This window comes from Fukomys damarensis, unplaced genomic scaffold (assembly GCF_012274545.1).
Source record: "Fukomys damarensis isolate Sample0158 unplaced genomic scaffold, DMR_v1.0_HiC HiC_scaffold_1, whole genome shotgun sequence".
In the NCBI taxonomy this organism is placed as follows: Eukaryota; Metazoa; Chordata; class Mammalia; order Rodentia; family Bathyergidae; genus Fukomys; species Fukomys damarensis.
In genome coordinates this window covers 66,235,208-66,254,896 of record NW_022900913.1, presented here as the reverse complement: position 1 = coordinate 66,254,896, position 19,689 = coordinate 66,235,208, and the positions used below count along the sequence as shown (strand labels likewise).

General features: G+C 48.8%; 2 protein-coding genes across 2 annotated transcripts; both read left to right on the top strand.

Annotated features, from left to right (window-relative positions):
* The first annotated feature begins 2,471 nt into the window (after nucleotides 1-2,471).
* Nucleotides 2,472-9,624, top strand: Lrit1 (leucine rich repeat, Ig-like and transmembrane domains 1). Its single transcript, XM_010622598.1, has 4 exons — nucleotides 2,472-2,593; nucleotides 5,331-5,797; nucleotides 6,897-7,202; nucleotides 8,644-9,624. The coding sequence occupies exons 1-4, from the start codon at nucleotides 2,472-2,474 to the stop codon at nucleotides 9,591-9,593; spliced, it is 1,845 nt and encodes a 614-aa protein (XP_010620900.1). The 3' UTR covers nucleotides 9,594-9,624.
* A 5,497-nt stretch (nucleotides 9,625-15,121) lies between these two features.
* Nucleotides 15,122-19,088, top strand: Lrit2 (leucine rich repeat, Ig-like and transmembrane domains 2). Its single transcript, XM_019207272.1, is given in 4 exon segments — nucleotides 15,122-15,231; nucleotides 15,639-16,420; nucleotides 18,500-18,646; nucleotides 18,649-19,088. Coding segments are annotated over 4 exon segments (1,479 nt in total).
* Nucleotides 19,089-19,689: the final 601 nt, after the last annotated feature.

Genomic DNA, 19,689 nt, shown 5'->3' with positions numbered 1-19,689 from the left:
TGAAGCCCGAGCAGAGTTCAGCTCATTCATATCAGCCTCATGGGGTGGGATCAAGGTCTGGGAATGCAAACGGTGTGTGGCTGAGGGTTGGATCGAAGTGTTGCATAACCACGGAGGGCAGAGAGGTGCTGGGTTGTGAGCTGCAGCTGCCCCTGAGCCCTGAATGGGAGCCAGGCCCTTCTAGGTTCACAGCTGCTGGTAAGCTGGGCATGCTGTGTGTGTGTGTGTGTGTGTGTGTGTGTGTGTGTGTGTGTGTGTGTTCACAGAGTCACATGTGTGTGGCTGAGGAAGGTTGAGGAAAGGATGAGCTTTGGGAAATCACCTGCACTTCCTGTCCCCTATAGAGCCTTTGAAGATTAAAAAAAAAAAAGTTCTAGATGACACATGCCTGTCACCCAGCACTCTGGGAGGCTGAGGCAGGAAGATTGCAAGTTGGAGCCCAGCCTGACAAACACAGTGAATTATTCCTTAGGAAAATTGTGTCTTAAAGAAAAAATGAAAAGGCCTGGGGATGTATCTTGATGTTAAGGCCCTGGGTTCAAATTCCCAGTAGAAAACCAATGAACCAACTTCCTAGATGGGACACTGGCATGGAAGGATAGGGTGTTTTCTGCCTGTGAGCAGCCCCATGACCCCTGGCCCACTGAGTTTTGCCCTCTACATATGAGGTCTTTTACAAGGTCTGTGCTGGCTCCCTTGAAATCTAAGGTTCCAAGGAACCATGGTCTAGAGCAACTTCGCTCAAATCAGATCAAGAAATGGAGCTCTCAGGGCTATTAGCAATCAGCTAATGATGACTGTGGTCAGACCTTGTGCTAAGGGGTCTGCTGTGATTCCTAAAACAACTCCATGAATTGATGCCATTATTCTATCCATCTCAGTGGAGGAAAATGAAGCTAAAAGCAGTTAAGAATCAGCCCCGTATCCCCTGTGATCTAGGGACTGAGTTGGAACAGAAGCTGCCCCTCTCACCCCCAGACTTGGTGCTGTAGCCTGGCCAAACACCTCGCTTTGTCTGCAAATGTCCTGGTCAAAACCTTTACTCTTGTGAGTCACCATATACTTCTAAGCCTCGTCAGCTCTTAGGCCCTGCTTATGGCCACCACCTCCCTGCCCCTTCTGATTTCTGTCTTGCTGACTGACACCTACATCTGTCTTTTTTCATACCTGCAAGATTGCACAAGAGAAAGAGAGAAAAGAAAGGACAAGACTGGAATGAGAGTAGACTTCAGCTAGACAGAAGCAAGAGGGAAAGCATCCCAGACAGAGGGAAGAAAAGGCAGCAGTGTGACATGAACCAGGTGGTACACACCTGCAAACCCAGTACTCTGGGAGGCTGAGGTGGGAGGATTGCAGTTTTGAGTCGACTAAGATGCTTAGTGAGATAGTGTCTTAAAGTTAAAAAAAAAAAAGGTTGGGGATGTGGCTCAATGCAAAGGCCCTGGCCTATTCCATAGTACTGGGGAAAAAATGGCATTGATATGGTAATGGGCAGGGATGGTCTTTTAGCTTGGTGAGGAGAGCTCCAGGAACAGTGTGAGTTCAGAGGACATCTTACTGGCTGGATGTGGAAGAGAAGGGATGGCAATCAGCATCTCCCATCACGGTAGTGTGGCATGAGTAAGGTGTTGTGTGTGCTCTGGGGTCTTTGCTGTCTGGGCCCATGGGCACAAGGAACCACAGGACCCTGAAAAGCTGACAGACCCAGGTAAGGGCACTGTGGAGCAGACCCCAAAGCCTTGGGGAGAAATGTGAAGAAGAAATGACTGAGTCAGCCGTGTGTCTGCTGCCAGGAACTGTCGAGCGTTTGCTGGCATTTTAAGCAGATTTGGTAGGGTGTGGCTGGGGGAGGGAGAACAGGTAAAAATTGGAAGTCCCTTCTCTAGAACTCAGAGACACAGCCCTGGACCCTCCTCGGAGCAGGAGCCCTGGATGGTGGGAAGATCGCTGTTTCGGGGAAGATACTCCCTGCCTGGAAGGGCCTCACTGAGAGGCAGTGTCTGGGGACCCGGTGTGCCTGAGCCATTCTGGGGAGGTAGAGGCTTGCCCAGAGGACAGCTGTAGTTCAGGAGCCCATGGGAGGCGTCTCCAAGGACTCTCCTGAAGCAGTAAGGCTCCTTCTGAGGAGGCCCTTGTGGGAAACCACAAAACTGAGCATTTAGTACTTGCAAGAGCAGCGATTCCCCAGGCCTTTGCTTGAGGCCACAGTTCTGTCTCCATCTCCCCCTGCCCAAGCAACCCAGGGAGGCCTGGAGGGGTCTGCACCCCACCCTCAGCCCAGGCCATCCAGGAAGAGCTAAGCTGCTGAGAGCTTTGGCTGGGGCTCCCCTCCCTAATCCTCAGCCTGTCCCCTGTTTATTTGATGGGGGGGCAGTGGCTGGTGAGCAAGTGGACAGCTGCTGGGTTTGCTGGGCTGGCACAGAGCAGTCTGGGGACAAGCCCCTGCCCAGGCCAGAGAGGAGCCAGGAGTCATGTGGGTGGCTGTGGGCATGTGTTGGCTCCTGGCCCTCGGGAGGCCCCACCAGGCCTGGGGTTTCTGCCCCTCTCAGTGCAGCTGCAGCATCCAAATACTGAGCGACGGCAGCAAGGCCAGGTATGGCCCTTCTCCCTGGGTGTGCAGGGTAGGCTGGCTTGGGACAGGTAGCGTGCCCAGCAGCGGCTCCCCTGGGCCCTTGGGCAAGCAGACTCTTTAGCCCATGGCTGGGTGAGAGCACTGTCTCCCTGGCTCTTGAAACCAGGGAGACTGCTGTAGCCAGGCAGTTCTGGGTCCTTTACATACGTGAGGGACAGTTCCAGGAAGTTCTTCCTGCACAGGCTGCTGGTGGAGGGGAGCCCTCTTTCAATACCTGGGGAGTCTCCTCCTTACCTCTTCTCTTTTCTCTCTGCTTCCTCCCATTTCATCCTCCTCCCCGTGTCTCCCCACCTCCTTCCATCCCACACCCTGCTCCATTTTCACAGCTGGCCTCCACGGCTGCCTGACCACAGCCAGGTGCTGCCTGCCAACCCCACCCCTGATAGGCCCACCTGGCTCCTCTTCTTTCTCCCCGTGGGTCTCCTCTGCAGCCCCCAGGAGCACCAGCCCTGACTCCGTCCACAGGTGCCGGGAAGGCCAGGAGCAGCTGTGTTCCCTTCACCCTCAGCCTCATCCGTGATGTTCTGCATCCTCCCTCTCACTCTGTAAAGCCCCCATGCTCTCCTTTCCCTTGTCTTTAGGACCTTCCCCAGGCCATTGTGCCCGGAGACACCTGCTCTTCTGCTAAGTCTCTTCTTCCTCTCTTCACCTACGTTTACACCACTTTGCCTCCAACTTCCTCAGCTAATGTTCTCTGTGTTTCCCATTCCATCTCTGGCTCTTGGTCTTTCCTATTATCTTCCCAACTCTTCTTCCTGTCTAGACGAGTACTGGGAAGCTACTGATGCTTTCATATCAGGGAAATAATGTTGCTAACTTTTCAGTGATCCTGGCAATGGGTGTCGAGTTGATTGGAGGGGAAGGGGGGTGGAGAATGGGGAGCAGGTGTGGCCTGGGGTGCAGGCAGAGCTAGCGTCTGATGCTTTAACTCAAATGCTGGGTAAGATTCCTTTCACCAGCGGTATCCAGGCTGAGCCTCCAACAGGCTAGGAAATAGCTCACGACCAAGGTCAGTGTTGCAAAGGGCTCCTCTCACCACCCACAGAGAACACTGGCCTCAAAGTCACACACCACACAGGATCAGAGACGGAAGAGGTCCAAGAATTAAGGAATTCTGACTCTCATTCCTAGAACTCTTCCCATCTGGGGGTGCAGGGAGCAGAGTTAGTGGTCAGATGAAACTGAAACTCCAAGGGTGGTCTCAGGGACTGGAATGTCAGCCAGTGTCCACCCCCTCCTCTGAGGCCACAGCTCTCACAGAGGGTCCTACTTCCCTGAAAGTGCCAGGTTGATGTGCACCAGCCCATGCTCATGGAGAGCCGCACAAGGGGAATCAGGTCAGGGCAGGCTGCTGGGGGCCCGGCTGTCCCCAAGGGCCAGGGGCACAGACTGTGCACTTAGGTGGACCTCCTGCTTTGTTCCACACCTTTCCGCACACCCAGCTCTAGCCCAGGCATTCCCAGAGCCCCACCCTGGCTACCCGCCCTCGTCCACAGAGTCTGCCCCTGTGGACACTGGGGTTGTTGAAAGGGCCCAGGCTTGGCACCAGGACAGATGTGTCCTCAATGCATTTTGTGGCATTTGCCCCACCCGGAGCTGAGCTGTTGGCTTGGGTTGGGTTCTTTCTGCCTTGTTTTTTCCCCAGTCCACAACATATTTTCCCATAGACTTACTTCCTCCACCCATGCCCAGACTTCCCAGTTGCTGACACTCCAGCCTGTGTGTCTCATCACCCGAAATGATTGTCAGCTGGATGCTCTTTTTCCCTGAGGTAGATCACAGTCTATCAAGGATCAGGGCTGAGACTTCGATTCTCCTCTGAAAGGCCCATCACTCAGTAGGAGTCTATTCTTTATCTGAGGAACGTCTTTTGAGGCAACATTAACAAGGAGAAATGAACCCAGCCAGCACCTCTGAGCAGTGTGGGTGTGAGTTTGTGTGTTCAGCTGACTGAAGGCTTACCCTCAGGGTGCCCTGACTTGGCAGTAAACAAGAGAATAAACTCTTTCAGCAAAGCACATGTGACACCCACCCCAGTTGGGCAGAGAAGCCTTGCAGATGAAACTGGCCCTGCACAAGGTCCAGGTCCTGGTGCTAGCTTCCACAATTTCTGTCTTTGGGGGACTGTTCCTTTTCATTTAATCCCATGTGAGTGTGCTACTCGCACTGATGGTATAAATCACCACCCTGGATTATTGGCTCCTTTGGGACTGAACTGGCTCCTGGAAGCGCTCTGTCCTCAGCTTTGGCCTCACTAACTGTTATATATCACAAACATTTACTACTACAAAAAAAGAAACTATGAGAAATGAAAAGCCGAAACGGTTACACAAATTGAGGTATACTTCAACTGAGGAACCTGCTGCACACTCGCATGCAGGGAAACCCTTTGTTCTTAGGGCTGCGGGCACGTGGGCTGTAAGGGGACACCCCTTAGCTTCCAGGGCTTTCAGACCATCGAGCACCCAAGTGGCCCTCCTGGGTCCCCACTGAAAGGCTATGCTCTGAAAGCAAACTTCCCAGGGGGAATCGGGAGGCCACAGGCCCCAAGGGCCCTCTCCAGACCCCACCGCGGCCTGGATGCTGATACTGGGATTTTGTGTGAGCCCAATCCGCAGGGCGCATAAGGGAGAGGAAGGGGATCCCGAGCTTGCAGGACCCTGGTTCAGAGGCCCTGTGTATTTCTATGTCCATCCAGGACGGTGTTGTGCAGCGACCCCGACATGACCCTGCCGCCTGCCCCCATCCCCGCGGACACGTGCAGGCTGCGTCTGGAGCGCACGGCCATTCGCAGGGTGCCGGCCCAGGCCTTCCGGCCGCTGGGCAGCCTGGAGCAGCTCTGGCTTCCCTACAACGCTCTGGGCGAGCTCAACGCGTTCATGCTACGCGGCCTGCTGCGCCTGCGCGAGCTGCGGCTGCCGGGGAACCGCCTGACGACCTTTCCCTGGGCTGCGCTCAAGGACTCCCCCCAGCTGCGTCTGCTGGACCTTCATGCCAACCGCCTGGCGGCCCTGCCTCCCGAGGCCGCCCGCTTTCTGGTCAACCTCACCTTTCTGGACCTCTCCAGCAACCAGCTGATGAGGCTACCCCAGGAGCTGCTGCTCACCTGGGCGCATCTGAATACCGGGTCCTTCCTTCCTGGTCTCCACGCCAGGCTGGTTCTAGGTAAGAGATGGCGGTGTCCTTCACCTACAGCTATCCTGGTGAGCCCTAGGGTTTTGGGCAAGTGCCCAAGCCTCTTTAGGTCGCCATTTTTTACCTGGAAAGAGGAAACCATACCTGCCTCCCTGTTTGAGTGCACATGGTGGGAGATCTGCTAGGCATGGGCTTAGGGACTCAGGCCCCAAGCCGAACTGTGCCAGGTTCACATTCCAGAGTTTGGGTGAGGAAGAGGGGGGAAAAGCAGCTGCACCCTCATTTAGTGCTCAAAGAGATGAGCAATCGGATCTGAACATACCCTCCCAAACCTTTTATATTTCCCTTTCCAAATACATCAAATATGTATGTGTATGTAAATGCGTAAGGTATCCTGGATTATTAAGACTATCAAATTTAATAGAAAACTTTGAGGGATTAAAATAACATAGCATCAAATGCCTTCATCTTGCATTTCAAAAATCCAAACATTTAAAAAGGAATTATGCTTCAGAATTTAGGACACAGACCCCTTTTCTGTACAACCTTTTTGAGGTGGGAATGTGTAATGACCTGCTTCCAGTTCTTTAAAAATGGTGTAAAAAGAACAGGGAATATATCAAATAATTCAATGTTCCAGCCTTTCCACCTTACTTTTTACCTCATTTGAGCCTCGGTCAAAGAAAAGCATTGATCAGAGTCACACTGTCATTGCCAGGGTGAGGTGATATGGAAAAATGACACACTGGGAGGACAGGGGTCAAGGGTCAGGGTCAACAAAGCATTTTTAGAAAATGTTCTGACATATTGTAGTTATTGTAAAAGTTCTTCCTGGCCTATGGCTTGAAAGGATTAGTTTAAGGATGATCGGCATAATAGCCAACTTTGTTGGCATTCTGTGTGGTCTATCCAATGCTCTGTGATGGATCTTTGTGTATACAGGAGCCTTAAAGGAAAGTAATGCTATTATTTAGAGTGAAGGGTGAGATTTAAGGTCCCAAAGTTGGCAAGGTGAGGAGCTGGGCCTGGAGGCCAGTTTTGCTGGCTCTGGACTAGGAGCCTCCCCCATCCTACCCAAGGGGATGTAACTCTGGGCTCAGGATCACGTCTCGCCTTTTGTCTCCCACAGGGCTGCAGGACAACCCCTGGGTATGTGACTGCCGGCTCTATGAGCTGGTCCATCTCCTGGATGGCTGGGCCCCAAACTTGGTCTTCATTGAGACCATGCTGAGGTGTGCCAGCCCACATAATCTGGCTGGAGTGACCTTCAGCCAGCTGGAGCTGAGGAAGTGCCAAGGTCCAGAGTTCTATCCAGGGGTGACCAGCATCAGGTCCCCTTTGGGCAGCTCTGTATTGCTACGCTGTGGAGCCATTGGGGTCCCTGGGCCAGAGATGAGCTGGAGAAGAGCCAATGGGCTCCCACTCAATGGCACAGGTAGGTGGGTGAACTACAAGGCCTTCTCAGTAAGCCCATGATTGAGGTAAGTGGATGGGCACCTCAAGTGGGAAGTGGGCAGGGCCAGAAGGAAAAGCTGTAATCTAGGCTGGACTCTCCCATCTTAGTGATGCTGATGGCTCTCCACTTGTCCTGTCACATCCCACTAGCCTCTACATTAGAAACTCATGTCATTGCAGGAGGAAAAAAAAAGCTGACTTATTGATAGAGACATTTGTTAGTATACTTCATGCTTACAGTAAGATTCCCAGTGTCACCAGAAGTAATTGGGAATATGGGTCACCATGGATTGAGCTCTTCAAGTGGGTCTGTGCTTAGTGAATTATGCCCACTGTGCCATCAAGCAACCAAACTATCCTTATGTTTGCATACAAGGGAATGAAGGATCTGAGAGGCTGAATACGTGGGCCACACCACATAACGTGCATAAGAAGATTCCAACGCAGTCTAGCTGACTCCAAGGCGGGTACTATTTTGGCAAGGCTTTGTGGGCGGAGACAACTAATGTCTGTCATGGTGGCATCTGTGGGCAGGAGTCACAGCCAGCCACAGGCAGAAAGAGGGCTGAGGAGGAGCCATTTGTTAGCACTGATTCCCCTTCACTAGGCTGGCAACAGTTGCTTTGAACAGTGGGTTTGAAATGAAGTTATAAACAAAATGGTTAAAAAAAAAAAAAAAAAAAGTTGTGCTGTGTGAAACAGGAAGGTGAAGATCAAAGCAGCCGGAGGGGTGAGCAGGGGCTCTCAAGCTGGGCCTCTCGCTCAAGTTCACCCCTGACCACTTACCTGATGCCACCCCAGGGGTCACCTCTGCAAAACTCCGAGTCCCTGAAGAGCTCACTTGGAACGTTTCAGATGTAGGGGCTTTGATCAAAAAGCACCGTGAACATCTACATTTTTTATTTTTATTTATTTATTTATTTTTTGGTACCAGGGATTGAACTCGGGCCCTCGCGCTTGTGAGGCAGGCAGCGGAACCACTGAGCCAAATCCCTGGCCCCTACATTTTTTTTTTAACTTACAGTAGAAGACACGCTGCCATTAATCCCCCTCAGAGTATGCAAAATAATCCCCTTCTCTTCAAACACGCACATCCCATTGTTCTATTGTTTTTGTTTTTTTTTTCACTGTAATAAGATTTTTTTTTTTTGTACTGGGGATCAATCTCAGGACCTTGACCCCAAATTGGAGCCCAGGTCCTCTTGATCCTCTTGGCTGGTGTAAGCCAAGGTTATAAGCTATCAAATCAAGGCCAGGACTTGGGCCCTGAATGAGCCTAAAGCTGATGGCCTGCTAGTGTTTTGGGGGACCAGAGGGTATCTGATACCATGTGGGAAGCTCAGGGGCTGTGAACTTGGTGCTGGAAGGGAATGAGGGGCAGGTGGGTGTGTTCACCCTCCCATATCTGCCTCCTTTCCCAGTGCACCCAGAAATCTCCAGGGATGGCTCAAGCTGGACTCTCCTAGACCTGCCCACTGTGTCTCATTTTGATTCCGGAGACTACGTCTGCCAGGCCAAGAACTTCCTGGGCGTCTCAGAGACTCTCATTTCCCTGATTGTCACTGAGCTCCAGCCTCCTATAGGAGACAGTGGGAGCCCAGGGGTGCGATGGACAAGGACAGATGGGGCAGAGGCTGCTGCTTACAACAACAAGCTGGTGGCCAGGCACGTGCCCCATGTGCCTGAGGCTGCCGTGGTGGCCGCCTGGCCCTCCGTGCCCAGTGTGAAGGAGGAGCTGGCCCTCCAGCACTTCCAGATGGGTGTGCCGGGGGCGCTGTGGGACAGGCAGGGGGCGTGCATGGTGAGGTCGCTCAAGGTGGTGGGGGACACTTACGACAGTGTGTCCCTGGTGTGGAAAGCTCCCCAGACCGGGAACACAACGGCCTTCAGCGTCCTCTATGCTGTCTTCGGGCAGCGAGACATGCGGCGGGTGACCCTGCAGCCAGGCATGACAAGGGTCACCATTGAGGGGCTGGTGCCCAAGACCAAGTACGTGGCGTGTGTGTGCGCGTGGGGCCACGTGCCGCACAAGGAGCAATGTGTCATCTTCTCCACCGACCAGGTGGCGGACGCCGAGGGCACCCAGCGGCTCATCAACATGGTGGTGATCAGCGTGGCGGCCACCATTGCTCTGCCGCCCACGCTGCTTGTGTGCTGCGGGGCGCTCCGCAGGCGCTGTCGCAGGTATCACGCGGGAGGCTCTGGCGAGGCGGAAGGCACCTACATGCACCTGGAGAGGCTGACTCACAGCAATGACAGCTCAGAAGAGCTGCCCAGGCAAAGCCTCAGTGGTGAGGCTAACAGACTCCTCTCTGCTCGTTCCAGCCTGGACTCACAGGTGGGCAGGCGTATCAATGAGTACTTCTGCTGAGTGCCACCCAGCCACTCCAGCCCAGACACCTGTGTACTCACACTTCCATCAATAATAACTGACACTTATGAAATGCTTACTGTGTGCCAGGAGGTGTTCTAAGCACTTTATCTGCATTAACTTAACTCTTGTAACAACCATCCATAAAAGGCACCCCATTTCTCTCCCTTTTCCTGGAGGAGAAACAGAGGGTTAAGTAATGTGTGTGTATCAGTCAGTTGTGCTGTGTAACAAATAAAAGCAAAAGCTCAGTGGTATGCACTTACTTTCATACTCATGGATCTTATTAGGTTGACTAGAGTGGCTCTGCTCTGGCTGTCCCGATGGGACCAGATTGGAGAGTAGCACAGGCTGCCTGGTATACTCTCTCAAGGTCTGATGACATCAGAGAAAGGAACAAAATTGCAACATGTTGCGTGTTAAATTCTTAGTCCAGAATCAGCACCCTGCCACTTCTGCCCATATTCTGCCTGCCAAAGCAAGTCTTGCAGCCAAACCCAACTTGCATAAGGTGAGTAAGGATGCTTCTCCCTGGAAGTGGGCAGGAACATTTGTTGAGCAGGTTCTGATTTACTATGTTGCCCACCCAGCAGTGGCAGCTCTGGAATCCCCTGATTCCAGTAGTCCTTGCCCAAGATGCTGCATCTTGGTGATATTGATGCTAACTTTGGGGCCCTTGCATATGTAGACTCTCTGTACGTAAGACTCACTTGTTGTCACTCCTCCCCAGATGCACATGCTCCAGTCTCCCACCACTGTGCCCTCAGAGTCCTAGCATTTGTTTTCTGGGTGCTGGTTCCGCCTAGAGACAATAATTCAATCTTCAATAAATTCTGGATGTTGGGTAATACCTGAGGGGCCACTTTTTTATTAGCATGTCAGGCTGGAGTGACCCAAGAGGCTTAATTGTAGAGGACTCTGTCACATCCAATGCCATCTGGCATCCAGCTCACCTCTGTCCCATTGTGACTCTTACCAAACTCACTTGCATTTTTGAAAGTGTCTTGGAGCCTTCCTGGCCACTCATCAGGTCCCTTCAGAAGGGGATTCATATTCAGTTTTTCATAAAGCTGGGAAACCACTGAGCTTCCCCTGTGCCCAGGAGAGAGTAAATATTCCCCTCAAAAGTTTCAGCTTGTTCCTTGTCTACTGAGCTCTGCTGTATGAAGGAAGCACCCAGGGTGCTTGGTGTCAAGTATTTGGGTAACAACTGAAGACATTTGAGTACAGCAAGTGACCCAAGGAATTTTTTGCTATTGTGATTTCAGAGATTCCATATCATGTTGAGCATTTACTAGATATAAAGCATATCACCATCTCCATCTGTGGTCTGTGAACTTTTTCTTTAAAGAAAACCAGAAAGTAAATATTTCAGTCTCTGTCATTGCTACTCAACTCTGCTGATGGAGTGCAAGAACCAGGCACAGACAGAATGCCAGTTAATGGACATTGATCTGTTCCTATAAAATGCTGTCTATAAAAACAAGTGACAGGGCTTGACACACAGGCTGTAGTTTGCCATCCTCTATAGACTCATATAGGTATTTCTACTGTGCATTTAGAGAGTCAAGACTCACTTCTGATTGGTGTATAGCAGTGGCAAGCAGCCCCCCCATTAGAACAAATATAAGTGCAACTGATGAAAACAGCCACCTATTGAAATGATTGATATGTTGTTCATATGGTTATTGGAGTTCATCATGATTGAGCAATCATTGACCAAAAGACACATAATATTCAACTGGTTGTATTGAATTTTGTTTGAAGAACAATTAGAAAACTGAAGACAAGAAGAAAGAAAGAGAGACAGAGAGAGGAGAGAGGAGGTTCAAACTTTGATTCATTAGGACCTATCTTTGTCTATCTTTGTGGCCCCAATGGTTGTAATTTCCAAGATTGTCAGCCAACCTGTCCTCGACCGTTAATCTTCATTTTATGTATTTCTTGTAAGAAAAAAATCATTCTGAATTGTGCTCATGAATACTTGAATCACTTAAAAATTCTCCATGGTAAAAATAAATGGGGTCTGGTTTATATATTGATGTTTGAGTGTATGTCTGGTTCATATGAGTCAGTGAACTGAATAATTCCAGGATGTCCTGCAAAATTGCTGCACTCCAGCCTGCGCCATGGTGGTCCCAAGATGTGTGGCCCTCAGATGCTTACTTTGGACTTGGTTGGAATCACAACATGCTCATTTATGTCTTTTCCTGATGACAGTGTGCTTACTTTCCTCTTGACTAGCCAGGAGACATGTCCGATGTCACTTTTCTGCAGCTGCCTAAGTTGCAAGGCACAAAAAGCAGACAGCAGGAATTGTGTTCTGGTAAGTGGGTGTGGGCTTTCAATGGAATGCAGTGAACAGTTTGTTCAGAAGACCGGAGCTGGAAATTTTGGCTTTAATTATCATAAAATCCAGTAAAGAAAAACACAAATTACAATATGAGCACATTGTATTTAGTTGCAAGGGCATTGTAGATAGGATCGTATGGGCTTATGCTTAACACATGAAGATTGATTGCTGCTCTTACTAAGACTACTTCAGTGAGTGGCAAGTATGGATGGAGGGAAGGCTCTGCTTCACTTGTTCACTGAAGGATTTAGGATGATGGATGTCAGTGGTTTTCCCAACGAGAAGAAAGAGAAGCTGGAGAACCTTGTAGGGACATTTCCTCTAACATTTTAGCAGCCAGAACACATGACCCCTGGCCTGTATGTTTCAAGGAGGCTTGAAAATGCGGGCTTCCATGTGCCTAGCACAGGCGCACCATGAGGACAGGTGGTCAGGGAGGTGACCTTAGACATGGTCGGAAGCAGGTGGAGGGTATGGAAAGAGCTCTACCGTGAGGAAAATGAAGGGTAATGTCTGGTTCGTACACTGAGGTTGTTCAGTTCTCTAGTCTACCTCAAAGTTTTGCGAATACTAGGGATTAAGAAGCATTTTCCAACTGAACAGAGGAGGAAGTATCATTATGATCCTTCTAAGACAAGCCAGGGAGCTGCCTCCAGCAGCTATTTTTAATCTAACTATTTCATAAGAACAGAGTAAGCCCTCTCCCATGACTCAGTCTCTATCAAGAATTCTGAAAAAGCCGGGTGTGGTGTTGCACGCCTGTAATCCCAGCACTCAGGAGGCTGAGGCAGGAGGATTGCTATGAGTTTGAGACCAGCCTGGGCTACATAGTGAGTTCCAGGTCAGTCTCAACTACACAATGAGACCCTGTCTCAAAAAGCCAAAAAAAAAAAAGAATTCTGAGAGTTGAATTTCCAAAAGCATCCTGCAGAAGGGGAGATGGGGTTGAAATATTCACAAACCTCTCCCCTTTGTTGTCAGTGGGTCTTGAGTTTAGGGACTACACATAACTACAACTTATTTAAGCTAAATTACATGACTCAGCCTAGCTTTATTTGTCCTTAGTCACCTGCCTTAACTCCCAACTTAGCTGCTCCCTATATCCCTATACCAAACAGGAAAACCAGAGAAGTCAGAAGAGGAGAAGGGCAAGCCTTCAGATACTGCTAGGAAGGTGAAGTGGGCTGGATTTATGTGAAAAAGATTAGCATGGAATGGACAGAGAAGAAATTGTAGGGAAGAAAGAAGATTCTTTAGGCTTTATGCTATGGGACTGGGGATTTAGCTCAAGCTTTGATATTATGAGGTAGGAGGAGAAAAAGGACTTCACTAATGTTTTTGTATTCCCATAGGTAGACTCACATATTTCCATGAAACAGCCTTATCAAGACTTGGCAAATATAGAATAGTGAGAACTATCAGAGTACCCCCATTATACCAGACTGGCAGACTCTAAAGCCCTCCCTACCCTCAGTCTCTGGGTGTGGGGCCCTTGGGAAGGGCATGACTTCCTGCAAGCACCTGAGTGAGCTCAACTGCAAGCACCTGGGTTGAGCATCAACTCATCTTTTAAAGGAGACCCAAGCAGCACATCTTCATGCCCACCACAAACTTTGTACCCATAGCACTCTGTTTGGGATTTTTACCTTAGATGAATCCCAGACTGTAGGGTGAGACTGGGAACTCCAGCAAATATATCTGGCATTGAGTAGACAGCCTGAGGTGTAATCAGCTTAGCTGGTGACCCATTTCCTTCCCACTGGTTAGCCACTAAGAGGATTTTTTCCTCTGAGGTCTTTTGAAGGGTATAACGTATACCATGAGTCTTAAGGGAAACCACAGTGTTTCAGTATTTATCTGGAACTGTCTCTATTAATAGGGAAGTAGATAGTTCTGAGCTTCAAGAATCTGTTGCTATGGGAGCTGAATTATTGGGCAACTACTGTATGCTAGATGCTTTATTTCGCATAATTTAATATTTCCTAGGAACACTGAGATATTTATTAATATTCTCACTCTGTAGAAAAGAAACTGACTCACAGAGGTTAATGAGATTGCAAAAACTTCAAACGCAGAAGCATGAGCAAGAATACAGCCTGAAGGGGGCAGGGTCTGTAATAGCTTTGCCCACCACTGCATTCCTTGCCCCTAGCAAGTGTGTGGCTTAGAGTAGTTGACTGATGGTTATGTGTTGAGTGAGTGAAGTTCAGAGAGCAAGTACCACAAAGCACGTGCATATCATTTTAAAATGTAGGTATTTCATTTGTACACAGCAAAATACGCAGCACTCAGGAAAAACCCAAGAGGATGTGAGGGCGATCTGGCTGTGATCACCAGGGTTGATTTGTTGATCTGACTGGGTGGGCACATGTCCCCTTTTCCCCTCACCACTCCATGTGTGTCCCTCCTGAAGATGTGCACTGGGTCAAAGAGAACCATCACCCTTGATAGAGAAGAACCATTTCCTTGTCAACGGTATACGAGTAGCTGTACTCCTCTGCTAGAACCTCCAAGCAAGCTTTCAAGGAAAAGGCCAAGGAAATAACAGTGAAACTTTAATTTTATCAGAAAATACCATCTTGTGTTTGAAACAACTCTGTTGTTTCCTGAAGTCTGGCCACCAAAACTGAAGATGCCAATGTCTTCAAGAAGTGAAAGCACAAGTAACTATACCTCTAGCATCCTGGGAAGAGCAGGAGAGACCACAAGGTTACACCATTACTCATCATCTTCTTTCAGTTGGACTAAATGGCTGAAAATTCTGGTTTTGGGAACCAATTGTAAATGATGAAATATTAGATGGAGTCTGGTCAAATCCTTGGCTAAGTGTTTGGAATAGCATTAGCTATTCCAAATGTACTTCCAAAATAGTGCTTTTTTTTTTCCTCAGGCTCCTAGAACCAGCATGGAACTGGATATCTGACTTAGCGTTTGCTCTCCAGACTCAAGAGCCAGACGATGGTGAATTTTCTGGCTTAGTTAAGAGACATAGCTCCCTCTGCCTGTGTTTTGCCTGAGCCTGTGATCCAAGCTGTAACAGATCTCAGAGCATCCAGGGGCTTTGGTGTTGCTGCACTGACCTACATCACCATGGATTACCCATAATAGGTTTTGCCACTTGGAGGCCGGGACCATAGTTATTATAAACATACAGGGTAGTTTCTTACAGAGAAACATGGCTGCAGCTTTTCAGCATTTCCTTCTAATTTTGGCCTTTTTGGATATACATGCACCTCAGCCTTTCTGTGTGCAAGGATGTACCTGCTCAGTGGAGAGTTTTGGCAGGTGTGTGGTATTGGTAGAATGTTGGGGGTTACCGGGGATGGAAGTGTTTGGGATTATATGAAGTAGAAGCAGGCTTAGAATTGGCAGGAAATCAGCAAAATCTCCATGAGTGCTGCACTGGTGAACTGACCATTTTTTTCTTATCTTTTCTTTCTTTCTTTCTTTCTTTTTTTTTTTTGGTACCAGGGATTGAACTCTGGACCTTGAGCTTGAGAAGCAGGCAACAGCACCACTGAGCTAAATCCCAGGCCCTGAACTGATCATTTTTATCTAAATTAATCTCTTTCATTTCAAATAAATATATTTTAAAAAATTTAAGTCACATCAGGATCCACTGATTTTCCATTTTCCAGTTCCCTAATGTTCCTTTTAAGGCTTTTCTGTTTTTTGTTTGTTTTTTTGTACAGGACTCTGCTGTGCATGTCTACCCCTCTGGAAAAAATACCAGGCACACTTTCTGAGGAGTTCAAGCAAGTGAGAATTGAAAAATCACCCTTATTTGAACTCTCCTGAAACTCTTTCACCAATATGAGCACCTTGGAATATCTTTGGTTGAACTTTAACAATGTCACTGTAATCCAGCTAGGAGCCCTGCAACACTTGCAGGAACTCAGAGAGGTGAGACTGGAGAGGAATCAACTCCGGTCGGTACCATGGACAGAGTTCAGCACCACCCCTCTCCTGAAAGCACTTGATCTGAAACACAACCGGATTGATGTACTTCTGGAGCAGGCTCTTCAGTTCCTGGTCAACCTGACCTACTTTGACCTGCCCTCCAATAGACTGACTGTTGTATCCAGCAATGTCTTTGTGAACTTGCTGACCTACCAGAAATGTTGGAGACCTGTGTGTGGGGCTGAGTTTTTCTCTAGCATGGTGCTGGCACTACACAACAACCCCTGGGAATGTGACTGTCGACTAAGGGGACTTATTCAGTTTGTGAAGTCTATTACCTTCCCAATCACCCTGGTGAACTCCTACCTGATATGCCAGGGCTCTTTCTCAAAGGCAGGGCACTGTTTTCATCAGACTGAGCCCAGTGTTTGCATGAAGCCAAAGATCTCAGCCTCCAGTGCCAGTTTCACCATTCAGGCAGGACAGAAGTTGACGCTACAGTGCTTGGCCCAGGCCAACCCCTCACCAACCATTACATGGTCTTATCCCCTGAGCATGTGGAGAGAATTTGATGGTAAGTCACGTGCACCCTCTCAGTCTGTCTGAGAGGAGTAGGGAGGCCTTCAGTAATCCTGTCTCACTAGGGAGGGTCTCAGCTGTGTCAGTCATGAAAGGCAAGGTGCAGGCAAGACTGAGATAGGCCAAGATTAACTCTCTAAAACTGAAAAGTTTCCAAGATAGGGTTTCACTAGTGGAACAATTTTCAATGGCTGCATATAGATATATTTAGCACATTTATATTTAAATATATATTGGAGTTGATTTAGCATAGCATTAAAAGGTTATAGAATTGCATATCAATAAATATATCATCTGAGAGCCTTTTATATGCAAAATACCATACTGTAAATTTTACAATCTTAGAAATGCCAATTAGAACTGATTCTAGAGAATATCAGAATTACTTATTTCCTGAACTTGCCTCAGCAGAATCACTTGGGATGCTTATTTGAAATAAGATTTCTAAACATTCCTCTCCTGTGAGTGAAGGGGGGAAAATATATGTATATATGTATATATGTGTGTGTGTGTGTGTGTGTGTGTGTGTGTGTGTGTGTGTGTGTTCCTAACACCTCTTCCTCCGGCTAATTTTTACTATCAGGCAAGGTTGGGAAGTCCTAGATACTGACTAAATGTTCACTTATTACCACTGTGTTGATCAGACCTTTTTAGCTTGTTTTTTGTTTGTTTGTTTGCTTGCTTGCTTTTTTTTTTCTTTGAGTTTGAACCTAGGACCTTTGCTCCAAGCTACATTCCCAGCTCTTGGTTATTTTTACTTTTTATTTTGAAACAATGTATCACTAAGTCACTAAATTGACCAAGCTGGGCTTAAATTTATAATCTTCCTGTCTCAGCCTCTTAAATTTCTGAATTACAGGGATGATTAGCTTGAAATTATAATAGTGGGGCTCAGGGAGAAGAAGTGATCTCTGTGGACCCAGGAACTGGGATTCTAACGTGTTTCTCCTTTCCTGGAGCTGTGTACTCTGTTTCACATCTCAGCTGTAACCCCCAGTAGAGCTCAGCATATCACAAAGCCAGGTGTGGCCTCCACAGGGCCATCTAGAAGGCAACTTGAAGTGCCAGAGTAAATCTGGGAAATGCAGTCAGCCACTTAGACAGTTATCATACATGGTGACAAACCAAGTAGAAAAAAAAAAGATTCACCAAATATTCACTTTTCTCCATCATTTTGATTACACCCAGCTGGCTAGAGGTTAAATTCTAATGGAGGAGAAAAAGAGGATTTATTGCTGTAGCCTTTTTGGAAGGAGATGCACTCAGAGGCTGTCTTTTGCGGTGCACTATAATCTCTCTGGACACTGTGTTGTATCTAGTCTCCTAGAAATAACAACAGCGATGACTAAGGAACACTATCAAACTGCGCTATTACCATCTCATTTTACTAACAAGAAAGTTGAGACCAGGAGAATACAAGCATCTTGCCCAGGACTGTATATTCAGGAAGGAACCCAGGTCTGTGGCTCTGGGCTATAGCACTGCACATCTACTAGGTAATAAAGCACTTCTGTGCACTCACAGCCACCTCTCCACACGCCTGTGGAGATCTACAGAAGCTATGGCATTCGACTGAGCAAGTCTGAGCTGGTGAAGAGAGCAGGTACTGATGCAAAAGAGTGTGGTCTTCCCAGATCAGAGACCCAGCTTCCACATCAAGGGCTGCTTCTGAACACCTCTCAGTATGGGTAAATTCGTGGATTTCTCTAATCCTCAACATCCTATACATAGTAACAGTTCCATATTTTACAGATTTCTGGGGTAATTCCTGGAACCACATACATGCATAGTAAATGGTTACCAGACAGGTGTGATGGCAAAAACCTGTGACCCCAGAACTCTCAAAGGCTGAGGAGGGAGGATGGTAAGTTAGAGCCCTGCCTAGGCAACTTAGCGACTTTGTGAAATCTTGTCTCAACAATTTTTTAAAAGGGCTGGAGATGCAGCTCTGTGTAAAAGCGGTGAGTTCAATCCTCAGTACTGCCAAATGAAAAACAGGGTACTCCCCCACCGTTACAGCTCCCTGCTATCCACTGCAGCAGTACGCAGCGGTCTTGCTCTTCGCTCCATCCAGCGTTGACCTCGTCCGCTATGGAAGATGCTGCCCTGTCCGAGCTGGTCATCACGGCTGTGCACCTGGTGGACAGAGGCAACTACGCTTGCGTGGATACCAACGCTGTGGGCCGCAGCTCCCGCGCCATCCCCCTGAGAGTCCAGCCGGTCCCCGCCCACCCACGGCCTCTGCTCCTTCCACCTCCCACGTGGACCTGCCCGTGGCCAAGCACACAGGGCTCAGGGTCCTGCTGGAGTGGCTCACGGGGGCCCGCACCCCTGAGGAGCTGGGCTTCACGCTGCTCATCGCCTCAGACGAAGCCGGCTGGAAGGAGGTGGTACACCTCGGCCCCGGAATCCACTCCTACGCGGTGGACGACCTCCTCCCCGGCCTCAAGTACGAGGTGTGCCTTAGCCCAGGCACCCAGCGCCCTCGCCGAGGCCCATGCATGATCTTCGTGACCAGCAAGGATGGCGGTGGGATGGAGGGCCGAGGGCGCCTTCTGCACGTAATGGTGGTGCTGTGTGTGGTGCTGCTGGCCTTGCCTCAGGAGACCCCCCCCGCCCGGATATCCCTAGGCAGGGCCACAGTGCAAAGACGACTGCTTTAGAGACCACATGGCTGACTGTGAGGACAGCCAGAGACACAAGGAACTGCAGGGGGACAGGGAAGACAGCAGCTAACAGGCCAGACAGTGACACGGCAATGGGGAAGCATCCAGGTGCTGAAACCAACCTCCTTCAGCATCTGAGCTGGTGCCCTGCACAAGGTCAACAAGCATTTGCTGTGCACCTGCTGGATGCCAGGCTTGGAGCAGAGATCAACAGTGCAAAGGCAACACAGTCATCATCTTCCAGGAACTAAGGCCAGCAGAGCTCTGACCTAGCCAGGGGATTTCTTTATTACACACTTGACCAGAAGTGAATACATGTAACTCTTTGTATTTGCATCACCCTATCCCGGTTACATGTTGACACAGGACATTGACATACAACTTTTCAAGGAGGCTGAGGCAGGAGGTTTGCAGATTCAAGTCTACCCCCAGTGTCACAAGCAGACACTATTTCCATTATTTTATCAAATAGGGGCAAGGGGCAGGAACTGATCTTCATTAAGGCTACTACTCTCATCAGTTATCAGGATTTGTTATAATTAATGCTGGTGGAAATACTTTTTAAAAAAATCTCAGGTCTCACTACTGTAGTTCAGGC

Bases quoted from the DNA above. Each gene is read 5' to 3' on its own strand.
- Lrit1 (XM_010622598.1), top strand. From the start codon at position 2,472: ATGTGGGTGGCTGTGGGCATGTGTTGGCTCCTGGCCCTCGGGAGGCCC. The intron at 2,594-5,330 runs GTATGGCCCTTC...ATGTCCATCCAG, and splicing joins AGCGACGGCAGCAAGGCCAG to GACGGTGTTGTGCAGCGACC. The intron at 7,203-8,643 runs GTAGGTGGGTGA...CTCCTTTCCCAG, and splicing joins GCTCCCACTCAATGGCACAG to TGCACCCAGAAATCTCCAGG.